At 40.5% G+C, this 23,399-nt stretch overlaps 3 protein-coding genes across 18 annotated transcripts in view; 2 read left to right on the forward strand and 1 right to left on the reverse strand.

The window, feature by feature from the left end:
- The window catches only part of nrxn3b (neurexin 3b), a 312,178-nt gene extending 309,131 nt beyond the window's left edge, over window positions 1-3,047 (forward strand). For 8 of the 13 annotated variants that reach the window (XM_065963424.1, XM_065963429.1, XM_065963427.1 and 5 more), the window contains one exon: window positions 110-3,047. In XM_065963424.1, coding sequence (XP_065819496.1) covers window positions 110-1,095 — 986 coding nt within the window. In that variant the 3' untranslated portion in view covers window positions 1,096-3,047. The remainder of the gene's footprint in view (window positions 1-109) is intronic. The other 5 variants (XM_065963432.1, XM_065963433.1, XM_065963434.1 and 2 more) reach the window with 3 other exon arrangements.
- Window positions 3,048-7,160: 4,113 nt separating this feature from the next.
- LOC136182782 (dynein heavy chain) lies at window positions 7,161-12,302 on the forward strand. The gene is given in 4 exon segments (XM_065964125.1): window positions 7,161-7,232; window positions 11,240-11,771; window positions 11,774-12,184; window positions 12,187-12,302. Coding segments are annotated over 4 exon segments (1,131 nt in total).
- A 4,856-nt stretch (window positions 12,303-17,158) lies between these two features.
- LOC109983648 (centrosomal protein of 128 kDa) overlaps window positions 17,159-23,399 on the reverse strand; it is a 45,296-nt gene continuing 39,055 nt past the window's right edge. For all 4 annotated transcript variants that reach the window (XM_029277244.2, XM_029277243.2, XM_029277242.2 and 1 more), the window contains 4 exons: window positions 23,195-23,272; window positions 22,017-22,130; window positions 19,930-20,038; window positions 17,159-17,901 (listed from right to left, as the gene is read on the reverse strand). In XM_029277244.2, coding sequence (XP_029133077.2) covers window positions 17,828-17,901; window positions 19,930-20,038; window positions 22,017-22,130; window positions 23,195-23,272 — 375 coding nt within the window. In that variant the 3' untranslated portion in view covers window positions 17,159-17,827. The remainder of the gene's footprint in view (window positions 17,902-19,929; window positions 20,039-22,016; window positions 22,131-23,194; window positions 23,273-23,399) is intronic.

Here is a 23,399-nt window from a genome sequence, read left to right on the forward strand (position 1 = left end):
TCTCTGGTTATTGGTTGGTCTTTTTTTTTTGTTTTTTTTGGTGTTTGGCTGCTTCTTCATGTTGTTCTGCCCTCTGATTGGTGCTTTTTTTTCTCTCTTTCACTTTCAGGAGGGGAGCTAGTCATCCCCATACTAGTCGAGGACCCCATAGACATCCCCTCTGTATCCACCCGTTCTCCCTTCATCCCCCTCCCCCCCACCCTCCGCCCCGTCCTCACCATTATTGAGACCACCAAAGAGTCCTTGGCCATGGCCACTGAGGCGGGGGTACCTTGCTTGTCGGACCGAGGCAGCGATGATTGTGATGATGGTGATGGTGGTGATGATGGTGATGATGATGATGATGATGGCATGGTGATATCGGGGTTTGGCTCTGGCGAAGCTTTCGACTCTAGCCTGCCCCCGACTGACGATGAAGATTTTTACACCACCTTCTCCCTGGTAACAGATAAGATCTTGACCACATCGGCCTATGAAGGCGGCTACAAAGCCCTCGCGCCCAAGTGGGAGGCCAAGGACTTGAGGCCTAGCAAAGCCTCTGAGGCAGGTAGGACTACACCCACCTCGCCTCTGCCCGACCCCCGGGGCACGCCGCCGGCGGCGGTCCCCTCGGACACGCCACCCAAGCTGCCCGCCGGGAAAATGAACAACCGCGAGGTAAAACCCCTACAGCCGGACATAGTCCTGCTGCCCCTGCCCACGTCCTTCGACCTGGACGGCACCAAGCCGCGGGGTCCCTTCATCACCTCGCCCATGCTGCGCACGGTGCCCGCCGCCTTGCCCACCGTGCCTGGAGTGGTTCGGCGGGTTCCCCCGGGGGCCTCAGAGGTTATCCGGGAATCCAGCAGTACAACGGGCATGGTGGTGGGCATCGTCTCAGCGGCCGCCCTCTGCATCCTCATCCTCCTCTACGCCATGTACAAGTACAGGAACAGGGACGAGGGTTCCTACCAGGTGGACGAGACGCGCAACTACATCAGCAACTCGGCACAAACCAATGGCGCTGTGGTGAAAGATAAAACGCCCAGCGGCAGCGCCAAAGGCAGCGCTAGTAGCAAGAGACCGAAAGACAAGGACAAGGAATATTATGTATAGAAAGAAATCAGATCATTTCCCAACACATAGAAAAAAACTGTTTGGAACAAAGTTATAAACATTTTGACAGTACCATATTGGCAACTGTGATTTAAAAAGGATAAAATCTCCTGAGAACTCTTCTGAGTCCTGAAACATTTACAAAAGAACTTTGGCTAAGGCAGCCCACTTACTATTGTAAGCATTACTGAGAGACAATGCAGTTTGACTTCAGCAGGACTCAGTGTGGATCTTTTTCAAGAGTCCCTACTGGAGACTTTTGGCAGTGTGAATAACATCACTGGAACATCCACACGACCCCCAAAGTGACTGTCAAGAGGTGTGTGATCCTTGGAGTTCTGACGACCTTGTCCATTGTAACCCTGTAAAATACGCTCACTGTCATTTCGGCCATTCTGAGCATGCATGTGAGGTGTATGTGATGTGGTGCTGGCATCTGTGTAAGTGAGGGACCTCAAGAAACTATGATTGTCGGGGAAAGTTGGAAGTCAAAACATGAGTTCACATTTCAAATGGTTTCGTTCAATGTAGCTTTCATGGACGCGATGTGAGCTAAAGTATATGTGTACTTTTAGCTGTCTTTTTATTTCTGTATTTGTTTGTTTTTTTATTTATTCATTTAGGCAGTTATTTATTTATTTATTGAATTTAGGTTAAAAAAAAATATTGAAGGATGATGTCCAGTCAGGGTTGACCAGGCAGTGCTCAGTGACGGCTCAGCAGGATGTGATACAGTCATGTATCTTCATGTTTTTCTCTCTCTCTCTCACCCCCCCCCCCCCCCACATCTCTGATTGGACTGCTATTAATGGCATCCAAAGTCTAAATAGTTCTTCAAGCGTGCAAACGTGGATCCGCCAGGCAAAAGTGCACAATACATTGTAATTTCTCTGAATTTGTTTTCTTTCCTTTCAGATCATTTTTTTCCGTCCAGTTTTTCTCACATTTCCAGAGATGCTGTTGCAAAAAAAATGCATTGTCATATTTTATGTCTTTATGGTTCCAATCTTTAAAAAAAAGGAAGAAAATCCAGGCTGAAGACTCATTTAAATGTGATCAAGTGTGATTCTATGACTGTGTCAAAATCAGCAAATATGTTTACATATTTTATTACATCATAGCCGTCGTGCTTTGCAGGTCAATATTGTACAGAAAACTCCAGTTTCTGTTGATTTTTTGTCAAACCCTCTTTCTTGTATAGAGACATCATTTGATTTTCCCTGCTGTAGCAACATGACATAAAAAAACATCATTGTTATTGTTTGGCCGGGGACGCCTGGAGATAAAAAATGATGATGTGCACACACAGGATGGTTTGTTTTAAGGCGTGGAGCAAACGTTGTTAGATTAGACGTCTAGTCTCTCTGGATGGTGTTTCTCTTCAGTCGCATGAATATTTGACCAAGGGAAGCTGTCAGTCAAATAGAAAACACCTCCCTCTGATCTCATATCAGGGACTCCTCCCTATTCAGAAATTACTTTCATCATGTTATTTATTTTTTTATTGGAAATTTAAAAACAGAACAAAAGAATAAATAAGAATTTTGATGGATTTGGAGATCTTTTGGTAGCACCTAACTGACTAACAGGTGATTTTTTTCTTACTTTTTTTTTTTTTTTTTATCTGACATCAATGTTTTCGTCTGCTAAGCTCGTCTTTTTTGTTTTTGTTTTTTTTGTTTTTGTAATCGTGTAGCTAATTTCATGTCTCATTTTTATGACATTCTCTTCCGGCAATCTGTTGGGTTTTTTTTATGTCATTATTTATAACTGAACTCATTTGTTCTCATTCGTTTTCATGCCGAATCAGTCAGTGTGTATGTTCACTTTGATTTTTTTTGTGTTGGTACTTGGCTTTTTTCAAACCAGTTAATTATTATTGTCTTCTGCTCCTTTGACTCCAAACAATTCCCAGAAATAAAAAATGTTGTTCCCAAACTTCTTGTACGTGAGACTGCGGGGTCGGCGTGTCACTTACTCATCATGTGTTGTGGTTTTAGAGACCAAGAGCGCCAAGAGAGATGGCGATAGATACCATCTACACTGAAGACTATTCACCCAAACCACACAGATTCTCCTCATCCCTTTGCTGTCACTTCACTGATTTCCTTTTTAGACCAAAAAGTGCTATCATTTCCATTCAGATGAAGTCCCAGGCAGTGCAGCTCAACACTTATCATTCACCTATAGATGAATATGCAAATTCATACACTGTTCATCGATGCAGCGAGAGAAAGAGGAAGTGGGTGGAGAAAAGGGTTATTAGAGGGTCCGAGTCGTCACAACAGCACAGAAATGGCTTTGGGTTCCTTTAAAGTCAGGCTTTTGTGCGAGCGCACAGCCAAATGAGATTCTCCTCCACCATATGGCCGGGTTATGAGCCACTCAATGGCAGCAGCACCTGCTCTCCCAGCCCCTCTTTACACCGTCCATATTTCGCGCAAATGGGCCTTCACAGAGCCGGTCATTAACTTGCAATAGCCCATTGATGTAGGATATCAGAGCGGAGTGTGTGAGTATATCCAGCTCGACTATGACTACATATTAACTCATTCATCCTGCCACGGGCAATGGGAACAAGGAGGCCAACAGGGATTTCTGCCACTGAGGGACTATTTTTTACAACTTAGGCAGAGCCACATTTCAATATTCCTTCTTTTTTTTTGTCTTCAGCGGAATGTGAAGAAATGTGTTCTGTATGAGTCAACATAATAAAAAGTTAATATGTGAGAAAACAACATGGATTTCAGCCAGAAATGACATCTAATCAGCGCTTCATCGGACTGAAATACACTTCACTATAAATTCTGATGTGAAAGGGTGACATGTCATGATATAGAGGATTAATACTTTACTCTTTTTCTTCACACTACAAGGTGACGTCCAGAGTATTGTTGCAGATTGTTTTGGTTCATTCTCATCACTCAGGCTGCCAACTGCCAATTCAGAAATGACCTCCTAAACCCAATAAACGTTACCCAAACGGTACCAAACAGCACCCACAGGAAGTTTGTGTCCAGCTCTTGAACATGTGTAGATACTCACATGGACCGCGTTAACCAGTATGGCTGGTAGGGCTCAGGCCAGGCCGACTTTGAAATCTAAAAGGATTAGTTTTTAAATGCAAATTTAAATTAGAATTTCTCTGTTATTCTACTTTTTATTTCATAAAATAGATGCCAAAGAGTCAGAATCAGCTTTGAACAGTTCTATTTCACCTTTGTTACCCACTCATATTTAACATATATAAGTGATGAGCAATGTATGGCTGTGAAGCTGTTTTGTTATAAATGATTAGTTTCTTTTAAAGCATATGGCCATTTTGAAATCACCCGATGTTTATCTGCTCTGGTGTAAATTGAGCTTCCAGCTGGTAGAAGTGCTTTACCTTTTTCTCTCAACTGTCAGAACTGATTTGCTCAAGATCAGGAGCATCTGTCACAGACAATTAATCTCATACCCAACTTTAATCTGAAAAATAAAATTAGCTTTTTTTTTTTTTTTTTTTTTTAAAGGATATGAATTTCAGTCTAATCTTTAGATCCTACAGAGAGAGAGAGAGACGGGAGATTGTCAGACAGCAGCCAAACCATTTGAAATCATATAATCCACAAAGACGGTGTCTTATTTTAAGAAGAATGTTGTTAAATGACATCTTGGTTAAAAAGAAGACTTTTTCCACTGTGCAGGGTGCAGAGATTAACAAAGCAAATTTTTTGCGAGACACACAACAATGACATCAAAAGAACCGAGAACAAACACAAGCACCAGAGAAGGTAATTATGGGATAAATCAGCACAGAAGGAAATAGAAAATACACGAGGAGCACAACAGTTCAGCCAAATATTTCCCCCAAATAACTTATTATTATATATTGGCAAGTAATGTTACAATCATAATGAGCTCAAGAGAATAAATACGATTGACTAACGGAGAGAAAAGAAGTCTACATTTGCATCTTTAAGGCTGAGAGACAGAAACCCTCAAACAGTGAGGTATTGCTGTTTACACAACCATTCATCACTTTCACATTTACAGCAGCAGGGTGCCTGCAGAGGAAACGTACTCACTTGATATGCACGTCCCATTTGCTCACACAGTTGTTGCCTGACAAAGTGTATTGATTGGATTTTATGTGTAGCAACTACTTTTCCTTTTAGTCAAATTAGTAGAAGTAGATTATATCAATCCCGCTGATGTCGGCAGGATAATTCATATCCTAATTGACAGAAAAAACTATTTACATTTGCTAATGGCTTTTCCAAATGGATTTCTGCGTGCATTAGCTCTGCCTGCGCCTTGTATAGGGTCTGCAGAACGTCAACAAGGCTCCCCTTCAGGCATTTACAGGCTGACAGTTGACCTGTCATGAAATTTTACTTCAACTAATGAACTGGTTAATTCCACTCAAACGCTTTATGGCCTGTTTTTGCCTTCAAATAAACAGCGGCTCTGTTGGAGCTATACATCAGCTCTGGCAGTAATAACAGATTCAACCTGTTTTTGTTGCCCTCTGCGTTGATGCTGTAAAACACCTTGAGCTCTGGGAGCGTCCGCAGCTGGAGCATTTTACAGCTTTACTGTATAGATTGAAGATGTGCAGCTTCACCCCCCCCCCCCGTAAAGATTCAGGAGAGATGCTGTATCCTCCATGGACAGAAGCAAAGCAGCTGTGAAGGCGATGGTGATCAGTCCTGACAGGTAAAATATGAGCCTGCTGACCTTAACTCCAGCATTATGAAGGACACACACACACACACACCTCAAAAAGGAGTGTGTGTGTGTGTGTGTGTGTGTGTGTGTGTGTGTGTGTGTGTCTGCTTGGCATACACTGGAACTACATTAATGTTCACTCACACACAGGAAAAAAGGCGCTAAGTGGTCACATGTGGGAGTTAAACATTCATATTTGTACGTTTCAGTGGGCGCTCACAGTGATACATTAGCAGAATAGTCAGGTGCGTATATATGCACTTTGTGTCTCGCTGCAGGGAGCACACCTCCTCTTATTCTTCCACTCCATCACTCAGCAGCTTTCAGTTAGCTCCTCAGTCCTAATTAACTGCCAAGATATGAATGCACTAATCTGGACTCTAAATCTTCAGTTCCTCTGACAAAAGCTTTTACAGGCTGTCACGGCTGCATGATAAACAGCAGGGCTGCTTCCTCGCCCAGAGGACACAGTGCCATCTAGGGACCACGTCTGGCAGCTTTGGGTTTTGTACACTTCAGGGTGTGTAGTGCTTTTCATACACAATGCATGATAGTGCAGGAGTTTTCAACTTTATATCAGTATCTTACATCCTTTACTTTTCAGAGGTTAATATAAATCTGTAAATCTCTATGTTTGACTACAGCATGTAAAACCAAAATTCATATAAATCTCAAAATGAAAGTCAAAAAAGTGATGAGATGATGAACAAAACATGTGGCTCAGATGCTGGGATGCTTATTCCAACATCCATTTAAAATGGAATATGTTTAGAATTTCATACTTTTATAGCCAACATCAGTGTACAATTTGAATTACTTTAAAATGTTTTTAAAACTGACGTTAAAGCAAATTAAGGATGATTCACATACCATTCATGCTTCTGTCTAGAAAACCTCCCTTGACACCAAAATCTTTTTTTAAATTGGAGCATTGTTGTGCATCCTTGGGTGTTTTTAATATTACTCACATTAGAGGAATATTACTGTACCTTTTGAATTGATTATCACTGAAGTGGAACAGAATTCAAGCAGGTAGCTTAAGTTTCCCTGGAGGAGGCTGGGCTGCAAAATTCAGGAGCGGGATAGAGAGGAGAGAACCTGAGCTGCACATCAAAACAAGCTCCACTGTTGCTCTGCAGTCAGGAGCATCAACAGGCGTGTGAGGAGCGTGTATGAAGCCTGGCGCTCATTTATACTGTATGTCTCTGTCTCCATCTGTATGTGTCAGTGAGTGATGTACAAAACTGTGTGCATGTGTGTGTGTGTGTGTGATGAATGAACTACCGAGGGAGACAGGCCTCCTATCCGAGCCTGACAGTGTGATTGGATCCAGGGAGAATCCCAAAGAAGCAATGAGTACCTCAGCGGCAGCTCCACTCCCAGAGGCCCCCTCGCAGCCCACAGGCCGACCCCGACCCTCAACAGTCAGACCAGATGGAGAGTGAGGCGGGATGGGTTCTGGGAAGCATAAAGAGGACTGGTGAACTTCAAACCATTTCTGTTGCTGTGAAGGTGACTGCGGCAAAAGCAGCTGTAAAATCTGATGTGATCAGAAGAAGTGAAGGTGGCAGATAATTGTCGAGGGTGTCTGTCAGGGGCGTCTGCATGCTGCTCCAATCTGATGTGTCAGGTTTGAATTCATAAAAAGCCCACCTGGGATTGAAAAAGTTTGGATATATTAACTGATAAGGATCAAAAGCAGAAAATTCCAGCGATAAGTGAAACATTTTCATCAAGTTTGTAAAAAAAAAAAAAAACACCATGTGAACAACATTCAGTGTTGCTTGTGGAGGTGACTCTAAAGTCAATATTGAATTCCACACGAGGGCTTTTGCCTCTAGCAAGCCAGTCATAGCAAATAACAATCTGTTTTTAATTGAGTTGCTTTGTTAAATAAAACATTTAGATTGCCATCTGGTTTATTTGGATGAGACTAAGCTCTGCTCTGGCAGGAGAAACAGGAATCTGTTAATACGTCAGGGCTTTAAGTCCTTCCAAGGAACTCCAAGCTAGTTTAAAAATAGTGATATATAATTTACTCTGTTGCTTTATTTAAAGCTAAAAATCATCGCATAGAAGTACTTGATATAATAAGTTGTTGACATCTTTAACTTGCGTTAGACTTTTAGGGAGAGAAAAATACAAACATCTGACTGACTACTCTCTGTAAGACTAGCTAGTAATTTAATTCATTTGTAATTTATCTGCAAATATTCAAGTTAGCTGACAAACTTTATCGTCATAAAGTTCTGTTATTGAGATTATTTTATGGTATGGATTAAAGTTTACATGCTAAAGTTATTTTTGACATCCCTCAGAACATTTGTTTTTTTTTCTTTCAGTAAGAGTTGGAGCTGCCGAGGAGCTACAGGTTAGCATGTTATCAAAGTCTAACAGTTTTACAGTCTATGCCCAAGGCTACAACATTAGCTGGCTAATTAGCTTGACAATGTGCTAAGCTAACAAAGCAGGTATGGTGAGGGCAGACCAAGATGCCATCAAACTAACGCTTACATATATATTTAAAAAGTATCTAAGTTATCTGGTACTTTAATGAAAATTCTCTAAAAAGTTCAATTCATAAAGTTCCAACAACCTAAACATAGCCCAAACATCAATCTTAGTCTTTAAATTAGTAGATTTGATGCAGACCGTTAGCAGTTTTGTTTTGTTTTTTGTTTTGTTTTGTTTTGTTTATTAGGATCCCATTTGGCAGTTACTCTTCCAACCATTACAATGTGACTGTGTCGTCTTACAACTTAAACAGCTTACATCCTAACACATAACATTACAGTACTAACAGACATGACAAAACATGAACAGCAGTACCCGCCTTTCTCTGAAAACAACCACTAGCAAGAGGCTAATTGGGATCTTAATAAAGAAACGACTAATCTCCGTCGTCCTCCCACAGTCCAAAGACAAGCTCGCTAGATTAATAAGCCCAAAGGTGTGAGTGTGAGTGGTTGTTTGTCTCTCTATGTCGGCCATATGATTGACTGTCGACTGCTCCAGGGTATACCCACCTCTCTGACAGCTGAGATTGTCTCAAAGCTCACTGCCACCCAAACAGGATGAACTGTATGAGCGGTAAAAGAGGTATGAGCAGTAATGGAACAAATGTTGGTATTTCCCTGTTGACTTCATTTTCTAACTACAAAGGTTGCCAATCGGTTTTCTTGCTTAATTCAAGAAGCTACTCAACAGGTCAACATGTCAGTTTGTAGTGCGTCTTGTGTTTTGTCATTTTTATATAGTGAAATATAAAACATACCTTACATTGTATTGAATCTAAGTTTCAACTCAGTTCACCCCTTACCTTATATACCTTACTCATACCTTCTCACTTCATCATTATTTATAACACACTTTTATTTACAGCTCACAGCTACCATATTTTTCTAACAGCTGTTCAAATCTGACTGAGCCAGACAGGATTTAATTTCTGCTTGTTCCAGTTGGTCACTGATAATACAGCATACAGAGAGCAGGTTGTTTTTGTAGATTTTATCCAAACCTGTTCAAAATCAGTGCAGTATGAAATAAAAGGATAATGATCCATTTAGAAATGTGCACAGTAGGATAAGACTCCCAGTGTTCGACCCTGTGGGGGCTAGAGTCAGTGCCTTATCCCTCTCCTTGCAGGCTAATCACACATTCATGAGATACAGTGAATGATAAGCGATAAACTAATGGCACTAAATCTGTCACTATTACAGCCATGTCAGTCAAGCTAGGTCACACCTGGGCTGTAACAGTCACAGTCTGTTTGCTGTGAGCCTGTGCAGAGCTGCTATATGTGATTCAGCACAGGTCCTTACAGTGATGACACTCGAGCGTGGCATAAAGAACTAGAGGCGCCCGCTCGCTGTGCCAGGAGAGGTCATTCTGGCATCACGATTGGACGGCTGGTGTCTCACACCTGCCTGCCATCAAACATGGAAATCTCTGCACTCATCCTTGACTGTTGCATATTCTATGAGCAAATACTGTGTGCAGCACTTCATTTTCTTTTGAAATGGGTTATAAATACATACTGTTGCACAACAATAGCACAAAAAAACATGATTTTTTTTTTTATCTAAGCACGCAAGAAAATGAGGTTGATACAGAGACTCGGCTGCAATAACCCATTCGCTTATTGAGCGACGGCGTCTGGATACACTCTCAGCCTCCAGGCTTAAACGAAAAAGCAGAGCATGGCTGCCTGATTGAATGGGTTTGTAATGTAAGCCAAATAGGTTTGTTCTAATGGGAATCAGCCTCTGTGGCTGCTGCAGAGGCTTACGCTAGCACTATAACAGCAGTAAGCAGCGGTGGCAGACACCCCAGCACGCTTTGATTGGCTCTGAGAGGCAGAAGCAACACTAAGAGGTTGCTGTGTTTACTAATGGCTGTTTTAGTGGGCTAATATTCAATGAGCCTGAACTTTGGCAATCGCTGTATTTGTCAGGAAGGCCTTCTATGTTATACATGTGGTGTTAAAAGCTGAACTGACTCAGGTGTTTTTACAACTTCATAAAGTCCAAAGCTGCTCCACTGTGACAGCATTTAAATGAGACGTCCTGCATTTATGTCCTCGAGCGAAAACACTCGCTGGAGCCTGAATAACTGTAGAGACTGTTATATAGCTGACCCAAAAATGTGGAGTGGGAACCAAGATAGCTAAATTATCACTATTAATATTCAGTGTAAGGTAGTGAAGAAACAATAAATGTTAAGATAAGACTGTGACAAGTTTTGGTTTTGCCTTTAGGCCTCCATTGAACTTTGGTGTTTTGTCAGGGAATTTAAAGGACAAGTGAGGAGTCTTTTAAAGCATTTATAACCACAGACTGACTTCTCATTTAATACGTTAACACAGACTTGATCTTTTTTTATGAGGTCAGTGTTGCCAGTTGTGTTTGCATGTATTTAAAAATAGAATGGTCGCCAGCATTAAAGCCAACATGATGCTACCATAAACAGCAGGCTTTTCTCTTCCATTATAAAACAACAGTGCAGCACTTACTGCCAACCATACACTACAACACTTAGCAGCCTTTTAGTTTTGTCTTTTTTATTCATAAAGACTTTTTTAATGACAAAACCAATTTCTGAATTTCCTTTAGAATTAATAGTTTTAATTCTATTTTTAAAAATTACTTGCATTATCTGCTCAACATGATCTCTACATAAGTGGCCTAAATTATCTTAAAGGAAGAATATGCGATTTTTCACACTTAAATGTAGCAGAAATCAAGTACATCCTCTGAAAATAACTCTGTGAGTCATGACTGTTTACTATGAGTGTAACACCCGAGTCCCACTGTCTGTGATGCTTGTGCTTTTTGAAAATACAATATAGTTGAATTTAGTAGTTGAATAGTTTAAATACTTGTGTATTTGACCGGTGGGGGGGGGCTGTGGTCCTCTTCTCAGGCGCCGGTAGGTTCAAGCTGACCTTGACCCTTTGCTGCATGTCATCTCCTACTCTCTCCATATCATCTACTCTCTCCATGTCATCCCCTACTCTCTCCATGTCATCTCCTACTCTCTCCATGTCATCTCCTACTCTCTCCATGTCATCCCCTACTCTCTCCATGTCATCTCCTACTCTCTCCATATCATCTACTCTCTCCATGTCATCCCCTACTCTCTCCATGTCATCCCCTACTCTCTCCATGTCATCTCCTACTCTCTCCATGTCATCTCCTACTCTCTCCATATCATCTCCTACTCTCTCCATATCATCTCCTACTCTCTCCATGTCATCTCCTACTCTCTCCATATCATCTCCTACTCTCTCCATATCATCTCCTACTCTCTCCATATCATCTCCTACTCTCTCCATATCATCCCCTACTCTCTCCATGTCATCTCCTACTCTCTCCATATCATCTCCTACTCTCTCCATGTCATCTCCTACTCTCTCCATGTCATCCCCTACTCTCTCCATGTCATCTCCTACTCTCTCCATGTCATCCCTACTCTCTCCATGTCATCTCCTACTCTCTCCATGTCATCCCCTACTCTCTCCATGTCATCTCCTACTCTCTCCATGTCATCCCCTACTCTCTCCATGTCATCTCCTACTCTCTCCATGTCATCCCCTACTCTCTCCATGTCATCTCCTACTCTCTCCATATCATCTACTCTCTCCATGTCATCCCCTACTCTCTCCATGTCATCTCCTACTCTCTCCATGTCATCTCCTACTCTCTCCATGTCATCCCCTACTCTCTCCATGTCATCTCCTACTCTCTCCATATCATCTACTCTCTCCATGTCATCCCCTACTCTCTCCATGTCATCCCCTACTCTCTCCATGTCATCTCCTACTCTCTCCATGTCATCCCCTACTCTCTCCATGTCATCTCCTACTCTCTCCATGTCATCCCTACTCTCTCCATGTCATCTCCTACTCTCTCCATGTCATCCCCTACTCTCTCCATGCCATCTCCTACTCTCTCTGTGTCTTCATTGTTCTTCAGTATAATCTGAGAGGAAGATGACTGGAGGGGGGATGATGGGAAAAGCATCTTCAACCCAATGTACAGTATGTAGGTTCAAATGGCAAAAAAAAGCAGCATACAGATGTAAACAGTAGTTTTGTGATACACTGAAGGGCTTTTTAATTTTTTATTTAATAGTTGGAATCACCCACTGAGACAATCATGAAGACAGAATTAGTGCAGCCCTCTTTACAACTCAGAACATAACCTCCTCTGCATCAGGTTTGTGATCAGCATTAGTTTTCTCAGAAATATAGCCTGGTTTGAAGAGGATCTCCTTGTTTCAGAAATGTCCTGCTTACCCATTACTCTCGCTATATAGTACACCTCTTAACTTGTTCATTCTTTCTGCATCTATACAGAGAGACAGAAGCTGAGTCCCTCTGAATACATCTGAATACTGCTTTCACATTATAAATAACTTTGACTGTCATGCTGCAATTTATTCTGACACGCTCAGACAGATGTGTGTTACATTTCTCATGCATGTGCAAATGCAGATTGCAAACTATTTTTTTGGGGTACGGAATTTTTTGTCTGAACAAAAACAGAAAATAAACACAAACCAGAGAAACCAGAGATTAGCTCTGAATGTATTCATTAACATCTCTCCACCTGACAAAGTGGAGCAGAGCTGGACTAATGATGGGGCAGAGTGGAAATGAAAACAAGTCTGTCTGGAGCAGCACGTCTGATCTATGAGTCTGCATGTTGTTTAGCTGCTCAATATAACTCTAATAAACAGATGCTTTTCTATGGATGTAGTTAGAGTAAAAAAAAAAGAGCACATTCGGGAGCCAGGGTTGTCTGTGAGTGTGTCTGAGCGGCTATTAATATTTATTCTAGACATGTGAAAATATTTTCCATAACAAGACTAAGAGGAGGTGAAAAAGCGAAGTCTGGATATGGCCCGTGTAGCTCTTGTTGACGTTAACTACCATTCAAGTGTCTACCTTAAAGTACCTGCGCCAGTAAAAGTTGTACAGACTAACAGATGATAAAACTAAAAACAGTGTCAAGGTTTTTGGCCACGTTTTGCCACCAGAGCAGCTTCAATGCATCGTAGCATTCATTTTTCAAGATGGTTGAACTCTGATGGAGGGAGGGAAACCTTTTTTCCTAATGGGCGGTTGTGGCAGATCAGAAATAAATATAGAGCCTGGTTATACTGGGCTCTACACATAAAAAACAAAAAGCTTGAAATAAACTATTTTATTTAATAGGAAGCTAGTGCTTACAGGAAGTTAATCTTCCTTAAACTTTCTTGTAAGAACATTTAGGATATGATAGTGACTTGTTTTGCTGGATGTTGTCGACAGTCTTTCAGCAGCATTCTGGTCCATTCGTAGACGGTCCATGAAAACTTACTGTGGCAGGTGAAAGGAAAAATGGTGGACAAACAAAAGCTTCAGCTCTCACTTGAATGGTGGAACAACAAATCATTGCCAGCCAAATGCCCCCCACATAGCCAGCTTATGTCTCCACTGTAAGGGTAAAACGTTAAAGGTTTTTAATATGTCGCCTATCACTTTTCACATATCATGTTCCTTAGAGTATTCATTTTATTTTACTATCACACTCTCAGGTAGGGGTGCAATGAATCACAAATCTCTCGGTTGTCAATTGGATCAGGGATTTGTGTCACTGGACTGGCTTCATAATTGTAGACATGGTGGATGCATAGGCCTGTTGAAACAAATTGTTTCTACGATGCATCGCGGTGTGGGTGTGGAGGATTGTACATCGATGCAGTGACAGAACTTAAAATGGATTTTTGCATACTGACGTTGCGTTTGTTTTACAATTTAAAAACATTTATGTTGACATTGATTTCTAAAGCACTTTCTAATGAGTTCATATTTATTTGACTGATTGTCTTTAATGATCCATGTGCAGTAATATAGAAAATTGAGGACACAACCCATCATTACGCATCGTGATATCAAATCAAAAGGAATTGAATGGCTGGACATTGACAGGATAGAAGGGAGATCAGAAAGGATGCATTGCTCAAGAATATATTTACAGTAAATGTATGTCACACTATGATGATACATTTTCTATTGATCACACAGTGTGATCCGTTGCACCACTACTCTCAGGTTCTAATTTGGACACATAAGTAAAATAGTGTGTGAGTTTACACTAGCCTGTTAGCTAAGAAATACCGTCAGCACAAACCCTCCCCCTCCTCTATGTCTGGCCAGAGTCTCCTTATAACCAATACAAAGATAATACAACAATAACAACCCATTCACTAACTTTAATTCAAGTCATTTGAAGTTTCTTAAACTCTAATAAAGACTCCAAGACATTTAATAATAAAAGAAATCATCAGAAACCACAAGTCAATAGTAGAGTATTTAAGAAGTCCCCACATTAGTGCAGAGTCAATGTTTGCTGAAAAATGTGCTCCTAGAAGTGTTCAATATTTTCTCTGGACTTTGGCTTTCTAAATGTGCTCAGAACTTAAGAGGGGAAACAGGGATTGAGCGAAGGCTTAGTACAGCTTCACAGCTCATTTTTCCTCTAAGCTTGGCTAAGCTTTGCTTTCCTCTGGATGTTGCTTCATAAAACACAGACTCCTTTTTTTTTTAGACTGGACTTGTAATCGCCTGGACAATGTGGAACATTTTTTACTTTGTTATTAAGTCTTACACAAACTTTGCCTCTTCTTAATACAGTGCTTTACAAGACTTTCTCTTTCTTTTTGAAGTGATTTTTGAGAGATAGCATGGCTGTTTGTTCAGAGGATGAGACGGTACATTAGCACTGTCGTGTGTTCAAAAGTGTTCAAAATATCCACACTCTCATAAGCTTTGATTTTTATTCAAGCAAAGGACTACTTAGCTGTCAATTAACTTACAGGCTGCTGTACAACAGACACCTGCAAATACTTTTAAAGCAGGATTTGTTTTGTACAGCTGGTAGAGCCTAATGCTAAAAAAAGAAAAAAGAAAAAAAAAGAGGCTTGAATTCAGTAAAGATTTAGGTTTTCTTTAAGGAGTTCAATTTCATACATTTAGACTTGTATGTTTTGTATGTCATAAAGCTCATACATGTAGCCTATGTCTTCTTTCAGATTGAATGCGCCACACTTCCTTGGAGAATATCACTGAGGTGAGGAACACAGCACCACATGGTTTAAAATCACAGCTGACTGTTTATTATTAGGCCCTGAAATTCAGCAAACGTAGTGACACAGTTGCAGCAGATGGCAGTTCAACATGAGTGTGGTACAAACTTTCTGCCTGTTCAAAGGACATTTTCCTTGCCACACTGCTGAATGTTTTCAAAGCGTTGCGCTATAAATCTTAAATCTCTGTAAATGATGTAGGCTATAGCCTATAGTCTTTATGTAAAGCTTGAATCTGCTCGTTTTGTAGTGCGATGGACTTTTTTGGGATCGAAAATCAGATCTATTTATTTCCTATTTGGTTGTTTCTATTTGAACTTACTCAACGTTGTCTGTTTCTGGTCTAGGCACACATTTATTCACTTCCCTATTTCACAGGCAACATTTCCATTTTTCTTCATAGCCTACTGGTGTGTGATTATTGGAGGCTCTGTTCATGCATGCCCAGGAAGATGATGGGCTTAGGTTGTGGGTGCTTAGCTAAAAAAAATAAAAAATAAAATAAAAGAACCACCCGGCTAATCAGCTAGCTACTGTACTAACAAAAGCACAACTACAGCGGTAAATTAAATAAAAGTGCAAATAAAGTGACTCACCACTGCACTACAGTTCGTGCTGCTGTGGCATCACTCTTAACCAAAGCTACAGCATTTTCACTGACAAGCTAATGCTAACAAAGTCAACTTCTTGCAAGTTCAAAGGAAGCTCATTTATTTGTTAGTAATATTATCTTAAAAGTGTCTCTTTTCCTCATAGGGACTTCAATTTGTATTTGTTGTATTTCATGCCTCCCTCTTCATAATATCATACAAACTGTATTAAAAACATTATCTAGCTGATTGTATGTAATGCTAGCTTAAAAGCTACAATGCTTCAACTTCTATAAAAGAGCACTTTTCCTAACCTGATGACTCGGAAATATCCAGTAAGCTATAGCATAATGTGTCTGGTTTACTAGGCTGGTTCATCATATAGCTAATGTTTCATTAAGCTAGCTAATTACAAAGTAGCCTATTTTGCTCTGGTGTTTCTCCTCTGATAAAACACACACATAACCCTTTGCCAATTACAATACTGTGCTGTATCATGTAACCCTTTTAATAATCTGGGTCATTTACATCATTCAAATAAACATGGGACATCCCATAGTGGGCCATTCTTATCGTTTTTTAGGATCCTTTATAAAAAAAAAAATAATTGTATATATTTATCAAATGATTTCAACTCAAATTAGATTTATCACCTGAGTGATGATAAAGACATTTCAATAAATAAAAAGCTTTTTTCAATTGTATTCCTAAAGAATATATTTTCTGAATGTTTTTTCTCTCTCCAAAATATGGATTATTTATTCTCTTTTACCTCTGATAACCATTGAGTCAATTCCTTGCTCCATGATTGAGGGTGATCACTGGTCAGGTTTAAATTGAACACCACCTTTCAAGACTTTTCCACAGCTTTGCAAAGTCTCAAACAGAGAGTCTCCAGACAGATTATGTACAACTTTGAGAAGTGTGTTTACACAGCAGGTACTGTGTTTATACTTTGAAGCTTGGTGGTAAATTAAAAGAGGAAGTTTCTCTCATGTGGCTTCAGGTTTTTCTCCCCGATGTAGGATTTAAGGGGAAAGCAAAAGATTTACCAGTGGGAGTAGCTAGAGTCCCACAGCTGCTGCAAAAACCAACACTTCACTCTGAAATGAGGGAGACATCAAGTGTGCTCATAAAAACCAGACATTTAGATGCATGGAGGTTTATTCATAGTGCATATACTTCCTCTGCATTTCATAAAAATAGACTATTTGTGGTTATTTCTTTGTACAAATATATACTGCATGGAACAAAAACCAGAAAAAGTCATTTAGAAAATCAGTCGGTACATGTAAAAGAGGTTGTAAAACATGGAAAAAAACCCGATTTGTCACATCTTCATGATGAAATTGCATATTGTTAAAAAGGCACCAGTGTTTTGTTAAGTGTGGAGTTGTTTTGAATCCTCTTAGCACATTGACATGATAATAAAAATACAGGCATGTTATTGGGTAAACAATGTTTCAAAGAGCTGCTGCAACAAAGAACTTTAAAATGTTGGAACAATGGCAAGAAATGTAACACGAAAACTTTTGGTTTGAACAGTTTTCAAATCTATTAAATACATTCAATTAAAGTAACTTTAAATAAACAATAACATCCTTCACAGTGTCCACACTTGTATTGCTCAAAGTTTGAAGTGACTTCCTGGTCGAGGTAGTCAAGGAGGATTTAAGTGTGAGGACTTAAGGGTACAGTCAGCTTGTTCTTTGTTCTGTATCAGCACCAGGCAGGTTGATTCAGCTGTTAGCACCGTGTGTTTGTAGAGAAACAGATAAAAAGGTTCACTCCAGGTTGATTTAATCTGTGAGGGATTTGGCCCCAGTGACAAAGGAATCATCCAGGTCTGAACTGGTAAGGTGTTTGTGAGGAGCTGTGGCAGAGAGAGGGAGGAAAATGAGAAACACAATCATATTCCCTGTCTATGCATTACCCAGTCACAACCTAAAATGTGGTGCATTATATTCCCCCTGTTACATGCCCAGACTGGACCTACAAAAAGAGATGGTGGTGCAGGCAGTAAGTAGGAAATTGGCTTGACCAAACAGAGAAGTGGGTGTATGGGCTTGCCAGAGCTGCAATGATTCCTACAGAGCAAACCCAAACCAGCAAACATTTCCTATAGGCAAGGTTCCTGCAAATTTAAAAACGTCATCTCAAAACTCTCAATTTGAAGTGGATTAAACCTAATTTGACATCAAAGAACAAATAGCTAGACTACTGCCTCTGCCTGCATTACCTTTCTATCAATGCTATGTGTTATTGGATGTATTTACATTATCAACAAACGAGTGGAAAACAACTACGAGCAAGTAGAAAAGAGAAAGAAGCAGCTTCACCGTGTGCATGATCATCGCTCTGGTCGCACATTGGTCGCGGCATGTAACTGACCACTGTTTGCAGACCCCAGGAAGAATAACTTCTCGCTATGCTGAAGCCAATGGGGATCCAAAGAAACGAACTCCTGGTGAGTATTTCCTGCTGCACTCACCTATCGGCTCATCTCTACTTCATACAGAAATTTTACTAGGGGAGGTGGCAGGAAAAAGTCTGAGTGAAGTCAAGGTAAAAAATCCCGAGTTTGCATTCACACATGCAGCTCACCCCCATAAATGTTGGGCTTTTTCAGGAGTTTTGTGCAAGTGTGAAAACAGCTAATGTGTGATGTTATATTGCAAGACCTTATACTGGATAGTCAAGCCCTGTCACTGATGAGTCAACATCCCTTAACAAATATTTTGTGATTCTCACTTAATGTTTCTGTCACAGTTATCAGTTGTAGAATGGATTTTACTTTAACTGTCCTTCATTTGTTCTTTTGTTATACAGACCTGAAAATGACTTAATACAAAATCATACTTTGAAAAAGCTTTGGCATCAGATCCAGATGTTATTTCATTTTCCTGATGCCTCTAGCCGCGCACACACACACACACACACACACACACACACACACACACACACACACACACACACACACACACACACACACACACACACACACACACACACACACACACACACACACACACACACACACACACACACACACACACACACACACACACACAAGCACACGCACACCTTACCCCTCTAACCACATCAGCCAATAGATGACAAGTATCTCACATAAGCGTGACCAGCCACTTACTTTTGAACCTTAATCTTTACACATTTCTGATGTGAATCAAAAGTAGACAAGTCAATCACAACAGTCCCTTTAGTGTAATTATATGACAAATAGTAGCTTAAAGATTAGAACCAACTGTTACTGCCAAATTGAATTGTATATTAACACTGGTGTTAAATAGCCATAGATATCTTTTGGCCATAGTCATTCTTGGAGGTACAACAGACACAGAGCCACAGAAAGTATTCTCCTCTCACACTGTGCCAAATATCAGTAAGCAGCTTAGGAAAGTGCTACAAGTGATTCTGGCTGCGAGCCACTGGCAGTGATACAGACACACTTCCAGAGCACTGATGGAAACTTTCAGCTCTGGGAGCCATGTTGAAATACTGCATGAAAAAAACAACTGTGCTGTAAGGCTGCCACAGTATAAATCATTATTCTGTATACCACAACTATAGCTTTAGGAACTGCACTCTGGAATTAAGCAGTGCTGAAACACAGACAGCAACATTATCCATTTCCCCGATCAATCCACATAGACAGAAACATGTTAAGAAAGAGACAGTATATTCATTAATAATACATATACCCTGGATTATAATTTTAGCAGCCATTGTTTGGACTTGTGATTCTGTTGAGAAATATTTCATGAAAGTCTCTGCACTCTTTTTCAAATGTTTTAGCAATGCAGAAAAACATGGCGACCGTCAAAAGCAGCAATAGGCTGTCAGGCTGCAGGTTTTGTAGCTTCAGTGTGGAAATACTCACACCGTGTGTCAGATGTCAGGGTGCTGCTCAGGAATGTGCTGGGGTCTTTGATGGAGGAAGAAAGAGCAGCCAGTCTCAGGCTCCTGGAGGTGGCGTCAAGCTTCTCGTCCTGAAAGACAGGAGGACACAGTAACTGACAGGGCTGAGGGCCTACAGCTCCGCTAGCATCAATGTGGAGATGTCATGCCTGCTGAGAAAAAGTTATTGTTTGAGAGCTTTTGAAATAGTGAGTGAAGCTTAAGGTTGGTGTCAGTATACATCAAAATAAAAAAGTGAGAACATTGTAGGACAAGTCATCTTTAGTTTTCTAGTGAAGTATCTTAACTGTTGGGGGGGGGGGGGGGGGGGTCGGCCATTCAGCCATTCATTCATTGGTTCTCCATCATGAATCTATCATTTTCATTGTCACCTTGCTTTGGCTTTGACTTTCAAAACAAAGGTCACTAAGATGAGTCGCAGCTGTACTTTGTGTTTTGTGGTAACTAGCAGATCTTATCATGCTATACATGTATGATGAATAGGGAATGGACAAAATATCCATTCAGCAATATATCCTTATCCTGACTTGTGTGATCGCTGATGTCAAATATGGAAAATTGCAATTAAAAAAACAAAACGTGTGCGCTAATTTGATTTCCTTGGCAATTTGACTGGCTGTGTCGCTCCTTCATGACTTCTCATGGTGGTGCATCCATGATTCAGGGCAAAGTAACAAACAGCCTCTGCTACACTACACTCATTAAGTGCCATCGACAGTCACCATGTTAAGCTGCCTGATAGAACTCTACTCATGATGTGTTGAAACATCAACAAAATGAATGTTGAAACAGGAGATGAAAGAAAATGTCCATCCCAGCATCAGGCCAACTGAGAGAAAAGTCTCATCAAAATAGCCATTTCCCTAAAATGGCTACATGTTTTTCAGGTAAAATAGCAGCACCAGCAGGTGTGTGAACACACATATGGTAATGCATTTTTTAGAGCACACACCAACTACACAAAATCATATTCGAAACACTTTAAATGAGAGTTGTCAGACAGATTTGGTTGCTTGGACATCCTAAGTGCTCTACTGAGTGCCACAGCATTCTGTTTGGGCAGTGAGTGATTTGAGTTCCTCTATGAACTGTATGCACTTGTTTGATAAAAGTTTCTTCTACAGACATTTATTTGTCTGTAAACATTAAAGCCAAAGTATCCCAGTGTGAACAGGTCTCTTCATATTTTCTGATTCTGTTGCAGGAGTCGCCAAGTCTCTACTGTCGTCTGAAGTCTCATAGACACATAAAACAGATCTCCTTTATCATAAACATTACAGGTGACATGAAGTCAGGATGAGCACTGACCCAAATTATATTTGTGTCTGAACAGAGCTCCAAGAAGTGGTGTCTTAAGCGTAGAGCCACAAGAACATTTAGTGTAAGAGCTGTTTGTTGTTGTTTTGGCTTTGCTGGCTCTGATCAAGATGGAAGTCTTGTAAAGACACTGCATCCAGTCTTTCTCTTAAACAAACCCCGGGTGGGCAGCAGCTATTAAATTAATGCAATCACCACTTATCGCTCAACATGGGAGTCATTTGGCAAACCAACGGGGTAATCTGGCAGATTAAAACCATTTAAAAAGTGACTGTATTGCTGTTTAGGGGAGGTCGCAAACTGCAGATGGCAATCAGCTGTCAACAATGATGTGTGTATGGCTCCCTCGGCTGCTTTATAACACAGAAGGAGACTGTAGCAATTAACAGTGAGTGGTAAAATTCAGGTTTTGTTTGAGTGTCGTTGCTTGCACTTAATCCACTCTGTCCATCCATGATGCATTACCATCATGTGAAATTATTCATTTATTCATACAAGTTGCAAATTAGGAGCTCTGCACACATTGGCAGCGGTGTGGGCGAGCTAGACTCCTAAATGGCTCTCAAAGTCAGGCTACCCTGATCCAAACGACGACTGTTTGAACAAAGCAGCGCAATTAGTGACTGAAATAGAAAAAGTGTGGGTTGCTGTTTGGGCGTACAGGCCTCTGCACAGCACTATAAAGCCATTTTTTTCTCGAGCACTGCATCTGTCTGTCTTTGTGTGTCGTACTCTGTAGTCCTGGATTCTTCTTTTGGACTCGTCCAGCTGGTGCTGAAGGTCCCACACGATCTCTCTGTATTTGGTGTGGCGCTCCTCAACGATCTCCCTCTGTCGCTGTGACTCCTGAAGACACAAAATGAATGCTGTGTTATCATTTCTAACAAAATAGAACACTCAATGATCTCTGACTTAACCATTAATAGTCACATTTAAGAGAGAGAACAACAAAAGTGAAATAGCATTGATTTATTGGATAGTTCTGATAATGCATGGCTGGAACACTGACCTGTGCTATCACAAGTAGAGATGATGGATAACATTTGAGGAGAAACATTACCATACTAACCAATACAGGAGACAATATTGTGTATTTTTTACAGTGGACTGTGTAAAGATATGACAGTTCAAAGGACTAGAAAGGCTGCTTTCTTAATCACACTAAAAGATGATCAACATTATCATACATTGTGATCAAAGGTTAGCCCTGACCACTGTCTGCTCAGCTGAGATGCATTAACGTCATGTGCTGCACACAGAACAGTGTTTCTCCATAACTATGTGATGAAACTTTCTAAATCAACCCAAGCATTATATTCTGCACCACATGTTCTGTGAAATACATTCTGACATCACTGCATATTGAAAATCCTGTACCAAGATGTGATATTATCCTGATAGACACACAATGGCCTGATCATATTGACCTACCAATATATACAGTATATATACAGTACGGCTGTATCGACATGCCAATGTCATCGTATTGTCTGGTGGTTTTCTGGATCAGTTGTTCCGAAGTGGTGGGTCGGGACTCAAAAGTGGGTCGTGAAGCCGTATTCAAAGGGTCACAAATGTCTGCCTGGGGAAAAGAATTGTGTCAAAAGGTCTAAAAAGTGCTCTCTTGTTTGTTTGTTTTGCTCTTTCTCTTTGTTCTGTCAGATGTTTTGTACCGTCTGAGATTCAAACTACCATTTAGATTGACAAATATCAGACATTTAGGTCGCAATTTCTTTTTAAGGTGATGGTGGTGGATCCTGAGGCTATCCAGTTGAGAACAACTATTCTAGATGCTTTTTGAGCTTTGCTGCACCACCAGGTGGTAATGAAGGGTTAATCCGAGGACATCTTAACCCCTGTATTTAGTCATTAATGTATTTTCTCATTTATAAGGTCTTTAATAAACCCACCTCCAAATCTTTGAAGTTCTCCATCAGACATGGTTTCTCTGGAAGTGACTCCAAGTGATCCAGGGCTACTCTTGTGTTCTGGAAACCACAAAGATACACAAGGTTAGTTTTGTTTTCTTCTTCACAGAGATTATTCTCTTATTGTTATTTCTGACTTTCATTTTAGGACTTCTTCTCCAAGTGGAGCTTAAACTTCCTTACAGAA

This window comes from Labrus bergylta, chromosome 15 (assembly GCF_963930695.1).
Source record: "Labrus bergylta chromosome 15, fLabBer1.1, whole genome shotgun sequence".
NCBI classification, from domain to species: Eukaryota; Metazoa; Chordata; class Actinopteri; order Labriformes; family Labridae; genus Labrus; species Labrus bergylta.